Consider the following 17,691-nt stretch of genomic DNA (forward strand, 5'->3'; position numbering starts at 1 on the left):
AATAAAAAACAATCAAACTTGCGGAGACATTGTTATTAGAATTCAATTAGTTTTCTTTTTTGAACAACAAATTGGACAATGAATTATTGCGTGAATCTCCAACAAGGATAGGCTTGATCGTAAATTTAAAATAACTTATTACTACCTATAAAATGTAGTAATAAACTCTGAATCACTTTCAATATAAAGGTCAGGTCTAGACCTTCGAGCTTCTTCCTATCAATATTTCATCTCAAAAAAATTCACAACATCAATTTATTTTTTTTTTAACAATAGGATACTAAAATTCAAATTTATCAATGCTTTTATTAAACATTTATTTATTATTAAAAAGAGTTATAGTTATTTAGCTGAATTGGAGGAGTCCTAAGATGGAGATAAATTTCAACTAAAAAGAACAACACTAAACTTGCTATTTAATTTTCTTTCAAAAAAATTTTATATACAGTTCCATTTACAGTTTTGAAGTTTTTTCCAAGTCAAATCAAACTTTCAACTTGAAATTTTAAATCATGATAACAGTCATCACCCAAGTTTAAGAGAATTCAGATGAAGACTTTACACTACAAAATTAAACTATAAGTTTCTTCAAGTAAAGCAGTACCTTCATCAAAAGTTAACAAAAGAAATAGAATCTAATGAACGTAATGACAAAGATAATGATAATAATTGTAATATTAATTATTGTGGATGAGAAAGATTCCTTATATGCAGATGTCACGGATAAACTGTATGTTAATTCACCGAGTCTTCCTTCAAACTTGTCCGAACTTCCTTGCTGTTTGAATGTTGATTCAATTCACGATTACTAACTTTGTACCTGAATAGTTTCTTCACTAATAAATGTATAGGTTATATGCTTCATTTACGTTCAACTATTGTTTGATATGTATGGAAATCATCTGAATGACAGTATAATTTACAAGAAGAAACTGAAATCGATTGGTGTATGAAACCAGATTTCTCACAGACCATAGACCAAATATGTATCCAGTTTCCTCATCCAAATGATATTGAAAGTCCTAACTTCCTCAAATCATACTGAATGATCATCAAGATCTATTAGAGTTATGATTGCTTCTGATTACTTCTATCATCAATCCTACCCATTATTTTTCTAAAATAATTTAATCAAAACCTAAGGATTCTCATTGGGAGGTCTAGCCATTAAATACTATACCTACTCTGATTTTATAACTCTCATTATCCAGCAAATGATGATGAGCCTATGATTTTGATGGCCAATTTGACATCATTCAATCAAGCTAGTTCATATCATAAATGAAGAATCGTGAATATGGAAAAAAAGAATTTAATATTGTACACAAGATGTATTGGTATGAATAGTTTGACTAGTTTGATAAACACTAGAATATCTAGATGTTATTCAATGAAAAGCTCCACATCAATCAATTTGAAATTCAAATGATATTTAAAAATGAAAACTTATTATATTATTATCAAATCCACAGACAATACTAGCAAAAAGGCTCTCTATAGTTTTTCAATCATATAAAAAAATTCAGAATATTTTTATTGGATACTACTAATCCATAATCTGACTCTTGAAATATTGCTGTTTCAAAATAAACACATTAAAAGCCATATTTGTATGACAGTTTTGTTATAAAAATTTATTGACTATTTGAAAAAAGCATAAAAATAATTTGCAACGATTCTGATGATTAATTGGATTTTCATCTTTATAAAAAGAATACAAATAAATGGACTTTTTATAATAAGAAAAAATAAAGCAATCATTTAATTTTACACATTAATATTCATAGATTCAACAACAATTAAATACTCTTCTTTGGAATAGAAATAAAATTGATTTATTAAATAAAACTCATTCAATGATGACCTAGAGATAAATAATTTTTTCATTGAATAAGTTTGTAGAAAGGATAAAATAATAATACGAAGGGTTTATTGATATCAACAATCCAGTGTAAATCAGACAAATACACAGGAAATATTGTAACTTGTTCGAGCAATCTTTACTTTATGGATTAATACATATAAGATGGTGCGTTATTTTTTATTCAATCCATTGAATTTTACATCCTATTATTTATAATCATTTTAATTCAATAGATTAGTAAAAGTGCATTGATAATAGTTGACGATCAAATAGTTAAATATATTTTTTACTTTAATAACAATAAATTATTTTTATTTATAAAAGTTTCATTTAAATCTAATTTGCATGATGACATAAAAAAAGTATTTATTACTTTATATAATTTGATGCAAAATAATTTGGTCTCTTTAAAAAAATTATTCTAGTATAGTAAATATAAATTTTATCTTATGAGAATTTGATGAAAATAAAAAAGCAGTTTAAGAAAAGTTTTTTCTCGAGTAAAAAATTTGAATAATTGTATCTATATTTTATGATAATTCTTTTATTATAAAAACAAAAGCAATTAATTTTTTTGAAACAAACGTAGAAAATACAAAAAAAAAAATTTCTGGTTTCGTTTCCCACGAGTACACTTCACTACACACTAGTGTCTAAGTCGACAATATTTCGTCGGTGATTTCTAGTCCTGAGAACTCTAGATCCCTGCCAAGTGGAGCAAGGATAAATAAAAGTTTTGCTGAAGTAAATAAAAAAGAAAAAAAACATATACATCAAGTGCAATTATACTATTTACATCTTCAAGTAATATTTTATCATTTCTGAAGATAAATTTTGTCGCTAATTTATGAGCATTTATTCTTATGATCGTTGTTTTTTTTTAACAAAAAAAAACGATATTTATTATTCCTTCAAAGCAGATAAAAATATTTCTAACACGAAAAATAATAATGTAAAAGATTTCTTTTTGAAACAAATATTTATTAAATCAATGAAAAGAATTTGGACATTAGATTAATTCTTAGTTTTTAAGACACTATGGATCTCAATAAAAAAAAAATTCTATTTAAATTTTCAATTAAAATAATCAAGCACACAATAAGAATGTATTTGTTTAATAAATTATTTTAAGTAATCATCAGAACTGAATCTATAAAAATATCATTTCCAAAAAACTATTTTATTGCAACTATTTAAAATTTTGTTTTTCACAACAAACCTTAAAAAGACGATAACTCGAAAATAAAAGGGTGAAAGTTATTATTCAACAAAGTGATTTCTAGAACAGTAATAATAATAACTTGAAAGCAGACGATTCTAATCTGTGAGTCTTTACATGCCAAATCCCAAAGAAGATATAACTTTTACTATTGCAACAAAATAATGAAAAGCTTTGAAACAGAGTTCGCTTTTTATTTATTTCCAAGATTCATCGTTTTTCATTTTACTTCTTTTCATCGCATATCCTCTTAAATACTTTTGAGGATTCTGTTGTTAAAATTGATAACAGCCTTTAGACAAAATAAAATTCAATATAATAGTGATAAGGAAATACATTTTCTTGATTTCTCTTTAATAAAATTTAATTTATATTATCATGACATGATTTGGAGTTTGTATAACTATGCTTTGGAGCTAAAAAGAATCAGATTTCTAAAGGTAGTTTAGTATCTCCATTTTAGTCCAATATTTTAAATTCAATTGCCTGAAGGAAAGGAAAGAGAAGGATGGGGGTGACTTCTTTTTTTTATTGAGAATAAGAAAAGAGGAAAATGTGGTAAGAAAACGATAAATGTCACCCTAAGGCAATATTCAATATAGTTGACTCATTTGAACTTTATGTTTAATGCATGAAACAATTTTTTTTTTATTTATATTTGCTTTTAGTCTCAAAGGGAAACATCTTCGTCAAGCTAATAAACATAGATCAATTGATTGTTTCAATATTTCAATACAAATTTTTTTAGCTCTCTATTCAATTAAAAAGAAAATTACTATTTCCCTTTCCTTTTTTTTCTGAATTACACAACTTGAAATTGATATTTTTTTTTATAGACGATTTGTCACCTTTAGATAATCATCCAAGGAAAAAATCTCACTCTTTTCCCTTCTTATTTTTTTTTCACGTTTTCTTCATACTCTAGTTCAACCCCAACGATTTACTCTCTCATCCGTACAAAAAATTCGACGAGCGACTTCCAATTTCTACCAACGAACACAGTCAGAAAGCTTCACAGTCAGAATAGAATCTACGAATGGTCTATATAAATTAGATTTTTTTTTTCTATTCCAATCTCTTTTTTCTTATTTTTCTTGCACTTCTTTTTACGTGTGTAATGACGGTAAAGATAGAGATTGAAATAAATCGTTGCATGTATTCTAAAATTGTGATTAAAATATTTACAATTCCATTTCTATCAGTAACAAGAGAACCAGCTTGAAAAACTTTTTAAATTTATTTTAAATTTCTTTTTGAAGACTTTGCTGAAGAATCAATCTGCAAATAAATAAAATACTTTTACCAACAAAATAAATCAAAATACTTCAATCAATCATTAGAATAAAAACTTTAACAATTTTAAATATTTCTTTATACATAATTATTTGTTGAATAAACATTATATTTCCTAGTTGTAATTTAATATAAAATTCATTCTCCACTATTTTTATCTGAGGTATACATTGTATTTCACAGAATAGTCTATTCGGGATTTAATTTTTGTATTTTCAATAAAATGTATTCAATTGATATTAATTCGTACATATTTGAATAAATCATACATCGAATTCGTAAATTTTTCAATACCTAGGAAGGATGGTTTTTTATGCTCACAAAAAACCAATGAAAGTTAGAGAATTTAAAGTTAAACTATTTGAAATTTTCCTGGTCATTTTACTTCAATAAAATGCTAATAAAATTGATTTATGGTTATTTCTGGTGCTGTCTTATTGAAGTAACATTTTTGGTCGACGATTTTTATGTATGCGTATACATATATCAGTCAATCAATAATAACCACACCATTCAAATTTCCCAAGTGACTTAAAATAAAAGTTTTTGAGAGAATACATTCACCAAACATCTCGTAAACTCAACCTTTACTAATCTTCCTTTGGTCCATTTCAATACTTTTGGAAGCAATTTCGTTTTACGGCGTTCAAGAAATTGCTGATACCTCAGAGATACCAAATATCTTGCAGCTTCTTAACATCCTTTATCTTTCACCTTTTCTTTGTCCCTTGAGATATCGCGTCAGTACTTCTCACATACTAACTTTCTTCCAGTTACACTACATAACTAAATAAAAACTAATACATGTCCTTATAATATCCTATTTTCACATTGGGTCTTATCACTTGCTGAACAATAACTCGACGACTATCCATCACGTCCCAACTTACTGTGTTCTTCCTGTCCTTACTTTTCCTAACAAAATTTTGCTGTAAATTTCTATTTGATATTACTCGTAACTTTTTCTTCTTTTTCAATTTTTTCTCATCTTTTATCTTCTGTTTATTCTTCAGATGAGTATCCCATTTTTTAAGAGCAATCTCCACTGCCAAAGACACTAGACCAAGTCCATAACCCATGATTAATAATAAAAATCCAGGTGCTAGATCATTCAATCTCAGATTAGAATCATCTTGAATATCTTCATAAATATGATAGATGGCTCCATCTTCCCAAGAAGTGAGTCTACCTAAATAAAGTATAATACCTGTCTCAGTGAGACGTCTGATGGTATCATCGACACGGTCTAAATATGGCAAACCTTTCCAGAGTGGAAATGCCAAAGGGTAGCTATATAAAATTTCATTCAGAATATGAACTTTATGATGATCAAATTTAGAACCGACTGAAGAAACGTTCTTAGTAACAGTCAATGCTACACTTGTATTTTTACCATTATTCAAATCTTCTAAAAGTTTATTGTAAGTAACTTGATCAAAAGTAACAAAATTTTGAGCAATACGTTCAATAATACCAACACCTGTTCCTTGTGGATCTTCTTCCTCTGTAATTTTTTCACTATGAAACATCAAATGATGACTTTTAGTTCCACCATATGGTAAACCAGATGAAACTAAATCTCCCATGGTCTCAATTTGAATATCAGCATTTGCCATAAATTGACCAGCCATGGAAGCCAAGTAGAACTGGACCAGTAGGAAGCCAAAGACAACATAGGAAATGAACTGAAGCCTTGAAGAATCTCTTTTCGGTTGTTTTGGCCATCCAACTCCTATAACAAGAGCTACTATTTCCAGTAGTGATATTTCTTTGAATAAAAATATCCGTAACACAACAGTACAGATTATTACAGCTATTACTCCAAACCAAACTTTGGTACTAAGAGGAGTTACGAGACCTCGGAGGGAGACATTCGAATGCATGGGAATTAACCAAACTACTTGAACTACGTCGTAGGGAATAGTAAAGTCAACATATCCTACCGGTTCCCATAGAATTCCACCAAGAATTATATCTATTGATTCATTATAAGACAATTTTTCTTTAACTATATCTTCTTCAGCTGTACCATTTTCCCATTCTATTTTCTCTATGTATATATGAAAGTTATGCTTCCTTGCTATAATGCTGAAAATTAATGCTTCCAAACCAGTCACTTGGTCGTCATTTACAATACGAATATAAGGTTCACGAGGAAAGTATCCTATCCGAATGGAACAATTATTCATATCCATCCTTGCAAAAATATCAATCGATTCATCCCAATCTTTTGTAGAGTTACATCTATCCATTAATAGTGGTTCTGATGGGTGTTGATATTCTACTGGTATAAAAGATGTACTTTTTGCTGTAACTATTGATTTTCCTATTACACCTAAGATAGCAACATGTGCTATTCTCTTTTCCCACAATTTGACGACCAAAAACCTGGCTGCATCCATAAAAGATTCTTCATTTGAAAATTTTTGAGTTATTATTACTGCGAATCGACAATCATCATCACCAAGATTGACCAAGTCATGAGGAATATTATCAACACTTTCAGGAGTTTCAAGTAATATCACTATATTAAATTCATATTCAGCATAAGTCTCCCAATCCATATCACTAGACAACACCGATGCTGAACGATGTTTTGTAATTGCTAATAAAAAAATTCGTTCCATCTCTAGATCAACAAACTTTGTCACCAAAATTGTAATTTTCAATGGTTGTCTATTTAAGAAAAGTTCCATAAATGAATGAAGACATGTTAGAACTGGTGATAAACTTTCTGGATCATACTCTACCTTTTGCTTGCTACTGTCTATCAACTCTCTATTCTTTGGATCCTCTATTCGTATGATTTCAACAGAATGTGATGGGACAACAATAGCAGTGATATTATTAAAGTAGCAATCAACTATGATAAGAAACTGGATCCAAAACCAAAAGCTTAAAAACTTTATCAGTGAATAATTAGACCAGCCAGTCATGATGGTTTCTAGGTGACTGGCAATACTTGAAGTTTAGTCATCACTATTATACCGTGACAACTTCTATAAAATACTTTTAATAAACAAATAATAAAAATTAGATAAAATCGATGCACGAAAGGAAGATGAATAAAAATGATGATACAGAAGAGATATGGAAAATAATATCATGAATTTAACTGAAGGATCCACTCAGTTTTGTATAGTCTTTTCATGTGATTAGCGATGATTAATGACGTAACTACTGTTAAGAGCTTTAAAATAGACACTCAAATATTTATCATCTTCAATTGTTTGCTTATTGTCTTTATTCTGAGAGCCTTTTTAGCAATAGTTGAAATAATATTCTTTCTTTCTCAGAATAATTTTTCTATTCAATGTAATCAGCTTGTTATTGATGTCAGATAATCTATATCACTGTTCACATAATACTGAAACAGTTTGCTAACAAATAGGATGAATTCAAGCTTTTGATGAGTTATAAAGTAGTTGATTTGTTAAGGTCTATTGTTTCACGCTTAAACTTCACAATAAATGTATCGCGTGTTGGATTGAATTTATTATTCAGGTTATGTAAATATAAATACCGTGGATACCAATAATATGGTCTATGGAGCATACAAAATAAACTAATATAGCTTGATATCTAAAGGTGTGTTTGAGTCATGCAAACGAGCCACCAAAGTCAACCCTTGTGTTACAATCAAATAAAAGTATCACGTTGAACTCTTAGTTTTTTTCTTTTTTTTCTCTTTTGCTTAACTACACTTTTTTTCTCGTTTAATCTTTACGACCAACAAACTTATTTCTTTGGAACTTGACTCAACGATACTTTACATTCTAGTTTTGTTGTTTCTTTTTTTTTTTTTTCTTTTGGCTTGTCAGTGAATTCAGTTTTATCAGCTAAGCAAATCATTAACAACATTTTTTATTCACTTCTAATCGTTGAATTGAATAAATATTGAAATTAATCAACGATAAGGAAAATTTCATAGAAAAACTTATATTATTCTAACGAAAACAGACATAGTGTACATTTTATTTTTGATGTGTAAAATAATATGTTAGATATAAAAAGTAATTTATTAAATTTCTTTTTGCTATTGAATGAGATAATTTTTTATAAAAATGTTTTTATTCGCAAAAAATTTTTAATATAAAAATGGTTTTGGAGATGATTGAAAACTTTTCAAGTGGAGTCGTTCACTTTCAAAAGGATTATATGTATATAATTCATTTTCCATGCAGGAATTTTATCAATAGCTCCGACTGTTCAATTTTATTTATAAGCAAACTGATGATATTATTAATGGTAATTCAATTATTTATTTATGTTCATTGAATTGTGATAATTCACTCAATTTTTTTTCATTATCATATCAATCATATTATTTATGGTTTATAAAAAATGCAATTGAATTTATCAATCAATATGCTCTCTTTGCAATTTTTAAAATTCATATTTATAAATATTCCGAATAATAATTATTTATTGAAATAATTTATTAAATAGATATTATTGTTTAATTTCAGAGCATTCGTTAGGATATTATGTGTTTGTTGTCCACGAAAAATGAGGAGAAGATATCAACCAGCCTTTAGATGTAAACCTAGTCAGGTAAGATTAATTGAAAAAATTATTTTCTAGTGGATTCAAATTTTTTTAACTCACATTAATTGATTTAATACAATCAAAGGCTAATTTAAAACATATAAAATCAATTCACATGAATAAATCAATTACATTAATCAAAAATAATTTTTTTAAGTAAACTAAATCAATTTTGATTGTAACAATGTCGATTCAAGTTAACATTTAAATGCAACTTTAAAGTGATTTTCAATAAAATTATTACAAATGAATTATAATAAAAAATAATATTGAAAAAAAGAAAAGAAATTTTCCATAAACCTTTTGTAGGTTATCGTTTAAATTCAGAGAACAAAGTTGATATGAACCGAAAGAACTAGATTACGTAAAATTGTCTCGATGGATATAAAGATTCTTCTGCTATAACATTTATATCTCCGAACTTTATTAAAAAATTTTTATTCCAATAAAAAAATAACCAATAAAAATACATGGACAGAATTTTTTAATAATTTCAAGCAGTTATTCAATTATTTTTATCTTATATTTTTTTATCATTTGAGGTAAAGTTTTTAATTAAGATAATGATCAATATTAATAAGAAAATAACTAAAGTCAGACGAAGTTGATGAAAGAAGTAGAATTAAAATAATCCACTGAGATTATTGTTTACTTCACTAAATACTCTTCTATTTACTTATTTTGCAAAATTAATTTAAATTTTTTCTTTCAAGTTTGAGTTAAAAATAAATAAATAAATAATCAACATAATTACGTAATGGCTCTCGAGTTAAATGCCAGAATTTTTTCAAGGATTATGTTGAGCTTTTACAAAATTTCCCGTGAAGTTTACAAGTGTATGTGAAGATATACATTTAACTTAGTAAGATATATAGATAAATGTAATTCTTACGATTCTCAGAATCTTTTCAATTTAGATTTCGTTTTTTTTTTTACTGCCTCGAATTCACAGTAAATTTTCTTGGGAAATCCAGAGCCACTTTACGGCTAGAAAAGCTGAAATTGACGTAGAGTTAAAGTGAAAGGAAAAATTAGTGATAAGATAAAAAAGTTTATTTAACTTTCAGTAATATTTTCACTAAAAATATATATATTTCCTTTGCAGACTAGGACGATAAGACGCAAACATCAATCGAAAAAATTTTCGGTATGATATTTTTTTGAAAAAAATAGAAAAGATTAAGTCTTTATTACATTATAAAGCAGCATGAAGAACCCCTTTATATATTTAGTCAAAAGCCATTCCTTGGTAATGAGTATTGTTATTCGTAAAACAATGCGAGATAATCCTGGAAAATTTTTAGTGCTGAAAAATATTACAATAATTCTCTCAAGCATTTAATAGTTAGAATATGTGCCCTTGATTGTAGATTAAACCTTTAGATAATAATGAATCTGTTAATTTTAAAGAAAAAAATAATTAAAAACAATTCCAACATTGAAGCAAGACTGATCTAGAATACTGGTAATCTTTTATTCTATCAGAGAAATATTATCCTAAAAGAAACTTCATGCTCTTCCCCTAATTTGTAGAATAGATTACCTTCAAAAACATTCTTATTAATATAGATCACAAGTTTCAACTGATTATTTGTCAATGATTTATTTTCATTCTAATTTTATTGTTCTCCAAATAACATATTTATGTTTACAATACTCGTACTATAATTCATCTGAGAAATATTCACTAATTAAGCATCAAAGATGGTTGTAATACGATTGAAGATAAGTTAATTCTATGTAACTACTAACTAATCAATCCCAACTTCGACTCTCGTCAGACAACTGATTCTACTGCCTTATCAGAGCTGTTGCTGCTTGGCTGTCTGATTATATCCTCTGCTCATTCTACTTATACCTCTATTGAGATGAAAATTACATCTATAACTTGATTTCCCTCAGAACAATATTGAAGCCAAAACAATCAATAGATTTATAAAGTTTATAAAAACCTTCATAAATTATAATATTAAAACCTTGATTGATATTTCGGTTTAATAATTCGGTTGATAATTGATTATAAAATAATTCATAGTAGGTGGGGCGATTATTTTTTTTTTCAGAAATTTTCTTCGGCGAGGTACTACTCGACATATTCACTACACCAGATTCGACGAAGCCGCGAAAATTCAGATGGCGTGTAAAACTACATTTTATAACATCAAGATTTCTTGGACTATTATCCTATCAGAGGTCTATTTCCTCTCGTGTCATTGCGTTCCATCCGAGACGTTCATTTTCTCCATTTCTATAAAACTGCTATTGATTTTTATCCTACTTTAAAACACTAGAATTATTTTTTACACAAATTAAAACGAAAGTAAAAAAAAAATGACTAATTTATTTTTATATTACTTTAAATAATTAATAAATTAATAAATAATTTTTTCATCGACTTATAACACAAAAATAAGAGTATATATATTTTTTTACCAATTTTTTACTTATTTTATAACGTATAACTTACGGGATTCTAATCCTGTAAATCCTGTAAATCACCGTGAAATTGGATGAAGAATAGGGGCAATCTGGCAATTGAATTGGCGGTAGGTCTTACACATAAACAACTGTAAATTAAATATTATTTTCACTAAAAGCTGCACAGAAGCACAGCATTATCTAAATGTTTATCGTATTTACAGAAACAATGAAATGCATGTGAAATTAATTGTCAAATTTGCATGACTTCAAAATTTTGAATTTTCCAGCATGTTTGGACAACTGAATTATTATTTTGATGAATAATAATTATTTGAAATGAACGAAAAAAAATATTTCGACATTAAATCTAACGATAAATAAAGAATAGAACAAATGAAAAATAAAAAAAAACTTCCAATTATTTCGGAATAATGACAACGTAAATTTCAAGGGGAACGAAATAACACTCGTAAAGTTATTTGCATTCTATTTATTCGACTTATTTGCATTTCCCTCGACAATTGTCGTGTCCTTTCAATCTTCTATAACTGCCCCGCTTAACAATTCTCATCCCTTTTTATACGTTTAATATTCACCACTTAAAGACACTCAATGTGGATCGTGAAAATGTGTGAGGCCAGTTCTCGAAATGAATTCACTGAGCTTGGAACTGGAACTCGAAACTACAAACTGTCGTTTGTGGTGACATTATCAACTCCTTAACCTCATTTTGTTTCCGTTTCTGCAGTCTTTATTTCATCCATAATCATCATATTGTATTTAACTACGTGGATGGAAAACTAAATAGTTAATATCTTGTTCATCTTTGGATGAAATATGAAATGTAAATATCATTTTTATCATTTTGTTCTTGATAAAAACTACATGTGTATTTGCATCTTCCATTTCTCCAGAATAAAAATTTTTTGACGTTTTTTTTTTAAAAAAAAAATCAATATAATCAATGATAGAAATGGTACACTGAGAAAAAATTGACTGTCAATAAGTCATATTTTGTTAAATTAATAAAATCAAAATTTTGAATCATCGCAATAGAATATTGCTTTTTTGAATTAACATTCTAACAGACTCAGTTTTGATGGTTACTTGAAATAATTTTAACGAAATTTTTTTATTCAGTGTAAAAAATAAATTGCAAATTATTTTTTAAAACAAAAAATAAAACAATAACAATTAACATGAGTCACAGTAACCACAAGCTATATCAGCTCTATAACAGAAATTAGTATAAAAGGTATAACTTTTTACTGGATAACGTAGTAAAAAGCGTCATTACTTTAAGATGGTCCAGTATTTGAACATTTCGTACAAAAGAACAATAAACCTCATGAAAAAAAATACCATAAAATTTTCTACTTAAATCAACTAAAATAAAAAATTTACCATCGTTATAATTTTCAACCATATGAAAAGAGAATACAAAAACGATTCATTTCTCTCCTATTCTATTACTTAATAAATATTCGACCATAAAAAAAATTAATCCATCAACGATAAAAACTCTTCACTATTCTATTACTGGTAATCAAGTTCTAACATTCAGTAATGAACGAAGAATCTATAATTACTGGCGAGCTATTTCTTACAGAATTTACCGCCAATTTGTTAAAAAAGAATATTAATAAGAAAAAAAAAACTCCTCATAAATAGAACAAACAATAAAAATGGTAATTTTATTATCGATTAAACAATTAAGAAGTTAAAAAAATAGCTTTCATACTAGCAATGAGAAGCTAAGAAATTCCAATAGTAAACATCTTATCTATTGCAATAAATCACTTCCAAAGAATAACCATCGATAAATCGTATTGAATAAGCAGATTACTTTCCTGGACAACGGACAATTCGTTCAATCAACCAAACCTCATTTATTTTCGTACAATTGGTTCCATCGTTCCATTTCCCCGACGACCGAATTGGTCAACCAACTGATTAAGTGCATGATTATAATTGAGAATTAGCACAATAACGTGGTGTATCATGATTTAAACATAGAACATTGCATTTCACAGTTTTTAATTTGTTCAGTAAACCACGTTTACGGTTACACTGTTTATGTACTTCTGCATGTCACATATATTTTTCACACAATTATAATAACAAATAATAATAACAACAATAATAATAATAATACATCTGTTATTAATTGTTTTAGCCTTTGTTATCAGAATATTCATTGTCGAAATGAAAACTGTAGCTGTTGAATAAAATTAGCGCGGTTAGAATGCTCAATTATTGTAATATATATTACTTAGCTTTCAGTAGTTTTATTCATCACCCGGAAAGATGATAATTCATTCAAACTGATAAATTATTTATTATATCCAAAAATAGATGATTGTAATAAATAATATAAATTGATGTTCAAATATTGAGCTTTAGATGCTTATTCTAGGATTTTTCTTTTTAATAATTGAAGTGAACTTTACCAAGTGAAACACACTGAATGATAAATCTTTCAACATAAGACCTTTTTTTCCTTATTTATTTTTGTGTAATTTATCACTAATTGAAAAGTCAAAATCAGTAAATCTACCATTCAGTGACAATGATATATATATAAACATGGATTACCAGAGAATGTGACAAAGTAATGCATGACTTAAAGTTAGCAGCAATCTATTAAAGTTGATCATAACTTCCTGGCGTAAGATCCAACAATAAAATATGGAGAAACACATTGGCATATATTTATGTATTTGTGACTATGTCTATAGCTAAATCTATATCCTTCAGAACTAACAGCTCAAGAAAATTACTCCCGTTTTAGATTCATATGCTCTATTGTCATATTTTATTAATGTGAACATCAAAATGGTTTACTGCTTTGGCATCTATTTTTGAATTTTATCACTTAATCAGTGGTAATAATTGCTGTAGAATACTTGAATAATAAAAAGTGACAGCGAAAAATTGTTCCATTTAAAAAAAAAGTGTTGAAAAATGCTTCTTTCATTCTCATAAATTTGTCATTTTTTTTTTTATCTCAACTTTTATGAATTAAATTTTCTTTCAATGAAATATGCTTTTACAAAAAATAACTAATCAATTTTTTTTAGTAAATATTTGTACTTTAAATGATTTAAACAACAATTTGAATAAATTATAACTACTCTTAAAAGTATAATTACTTTTTGCTCAAACAAAAAAAATTAGATTCTTAATTTTTACAGTGAATATAACTGGGGTTTCATGGAAAAAAATGGGAGAAAAATTTATCGGTTAGTTAAACTGTTATTAAATTAACAATTAAAGCCCGTTTTTACACAAAGGCTTTTATAGTGATTACGTGATCAATCCATAAAACTGCAATACTTGGTGAATCAATAGAGCACTCTTGATGATTGCCCGTGTGATTTCTACAAGAAGCTTTATATACCAACTATTTCTTATTATCGATACCTCTCAAGTGATTTAGGCTATAAAATTCAAATAAAAAATTATTCCCATTCATTTCATCATTACCTAAAAAAAAATATAAAATAAATATGTATAAAACCATAGAATAGAAAATTTTCTATAATCCAAAGAAATATGCCATTCTTAATGCACTTTTTAGAGAATAAAAATAGAATAAAAAATATTTTTCCGAGAAATAAACTCTTGAAAGCTTATTGTTATTGCTAATGTTGAAGAAGCTAAATAGAAGTACTGAAACAATTCAAATTCCGACCTCATTCCGTACAGGATTCCCCTCATATTCTGACCCGATTCCGCAGAGATTCAAAAGTATGGTTTGAAAGCATATTCACGAGAATTATTCTTTTAATCTACATATTCGAATAATTGAAAATAACTATAATATTCATTTACCAATTGATCCGATATTTATTCCTAATTACTTGTTATGATAATATACCCCATTATCTTCAGTATTGTCGCTTTTAAAAATAAAAAGGTACTTGTGTATTTAAAATAAAAATTAACATATTCATAGAAACCTAATAATAAGCTCGAACAATTTTTTTTAAGCTTCTTCAAATTGGTAGAAATTCAATGTTGGTTGGAATTAGAATTTTATCACCTCACTTCAGCACTTGAGCACATGTACTTTAATTAAAATTCGAAAATAAATAACGAAACAAGTATATAGAAAAAAATGAATCCATTTTAGTATTTTTGTCCCTGTATTTACTCTAATATTACGTTACTTAAATGATATTTCTTAATGTCTACACATAAAATACATTTGGAGCAAAAAAAAAAAATAATTATAATAGTCTAATTTACATAAAGCAACCACATGATACCCAAGTATTCAAGTCAATCCTCCAATAAACCAAAAGATGTAAAAAGCTGATGATATAATTTCGAAACCCTCTGTAATTTAATATAGATAATGACATTATAAAGTTTTAATACAAATTAGTTAAAACAAGAATAGATGAAATATATATAAAGTAATTAGTAAAATAAACTCCCTCAGTTGAATCTATCCTTTATTTTAACAAGTCTAGTACTCTTACATTTAATGAGAATTTATAGAATAGCATTTATGTCATTTGATCATTAATCTATCGTCCTCAATACAATCTATTAATTAGACTATTTTGAAAATTTGATATATGTAGTATATCTCTCTTATATTACTTGCCACGTATTAATAACAATAACTATTAACTTTTTTGACATACAAGGGGCATTAAGCAACGTGTGTTATATGATTCTAGTACGTGGGCGGAATGGGAACTGGAGTGCAAGCAAGCAGCGTAAGTTACAGCAGTGTATCACAAAGCAGTGACGGTGGTACCTACAGTGGAATAGTAACAAGCACATCATCAAGTGGGGGAATGTGACGTCACGCAGGGCCCAAACAGGGGCCTAAACGGGACCGTGCAATACGCTTTCGCGATACGTGATTGGAAGATAATGCGCGCAAACCACCGAATTCAGCCGAAGAGTTTGCGGAAGTACACGAGGCTGCTGTTCAATCATTTAAAATGTTAGAATCGAGTATTACTGAAGATGAGCATGAGGATTTGAATGTTGAAGATCTAAAACGTGAATGTAAAGAGGAATGTCTGATATCGAATGAAAACAACGAGGGTACAGTTGAGAGTGAAATCGATAATACTAAGAGAGAGATATGAAAATTGGTATTGCATGAATAATTCAAATTTTATGTTTTGAAATCCTTTTTATCTTGATGCATAAAATGGTTTAGCAATGTTCGGAACTGGAGAAAATTAAATAAAGAAAAAAAAAAATAGAATAAAAGAAATGGAACACGACCACGATGTAAACGTAAAAATAATAGCTGTGGCAACGGCTGCGATTGATTGCTCTAGAGGCCGCTTGTATCGATCGCAAGAATTGCATTTGCAATGTGGCCCCTCGGAGAGTAATACGAAAATACTCATGAATTTATATACTGTTCGAATCAACCTGTTTTCGATATATACGTTCTTTGCTTTAAAATACTTTTTTTTACCACTAAATTATTAATGTTAATAGTACGCGAATGAATTTCCAACGGTATATATGTATAGTTAAAAGCATAAATGAATGAAAGAGGTACATTTTTCTACGTAAAAATATCTTACTCTCAAATTTCTAGTCTTTAGAATTAGATGATACTAAAGAAATTTTATGTAAATGATAAGTAAGAAATCTGTAAAAAGAACCGACTGATAAAAAATATTTCTCTATGTAAAGTAAATTATTGACAGTAAATATCTATTTATTGATTGACGTAGTGAGAAATGGGATTACCAAAAATATATTATAAATTATTCCATCACTATTTCTATAAATGAATGTATACTCACAGTATTGACAGCTATAAAGAGAATTATTAACGAATAGATAAATGCTCATTGGTTGTAAATAAATAAACGTATTGTAAAAAAGTCAATATGTAAAAAATAAATCAAGTTATGATGATGATAATGATGATATAACACAAAATTAATAAAGAAAGATCGTAAAAACAAGAAATTTTAAAATTGACATTTTATTATTGTTTTGTTATATAATTCGAATATGTTATTAATAATTAAGAATGTATAAAATACCAACAAAAAACAAATGAAACAATCGTTAGAATAATTTGTAATTTATAAGATAAATTTTTTTGATTGGTAAAACCAACCTTTCTTCTTATCTGTACAGATTATTATAATTATAAGTGAATAATAATTATTATGTCATTGATATTTATATGAATAATGAAAATATGTATACAAGATGGAAGAAAAATCGTGTATAAATTATTCGTGATATAAACTATATTGCTTTAATTATTTTTCAAAAATAATTAAAGTTAAAGAAACAAAACTAATTTTCATTTATTCAGATGTATGATTTTTTTTTTATTTTATAAATT

At 27.3% G+C, this 17,691-nt stretch overlaps 1 protein-coding gene across 3 annotated transcripts in view; it reads left to right on the forward strand.

Annotated features, from left to right (window-relative positions):
- Nucleotides 1–17,272, forward strand: part of LOC118066868 (dopamine receptor 2-like) — a 59,093-nt gene extending 41,821 nt beyond the window's left edge. For 2 of the 3 annotated variants that reach the window (XM_035083248.1, XM_035083249.1), the window contains 2 exons: nt 8,846–8,930; nt 16,037–17,272. In XM_035083248.1, the coding sequence (XP_034939139.1) occupies nt 8,846–8,930; nt 16,037–16,162 (211 nt within the window). In that variant the 3' untranslated portion in view covers nt 16,163–17,272. Of the gene's footprint in view, nt 1–8,845; nt 8,931–10,987; nt 11,137–16,036 lie in introns of those variants that run through there. The other variant, XM_035083250.1, reaches the window with a different exon arrangement.
- Nucleotides 17,273–17,691: the final 419 nt, after the last annotated feature.

The sequence above is a fragment of the Chelonus insularis genome, unplaced genomic scaffold, assembly GCF_013357705.1.
Source record: "Chelonus insularis isolate UGA/USDA-ARS -01 unplaced genomic scaffold, ASM1335770v1 contig_358_pilon, whole genome shotgun sequence".
Classification (NCBI taxonomy): domain Eukaryota; kingdom Metazoa; phylum Arthropoda; class Insecta; order Hymenoptera; family Braconidae; genus Chelonus; species Chelonus insularis.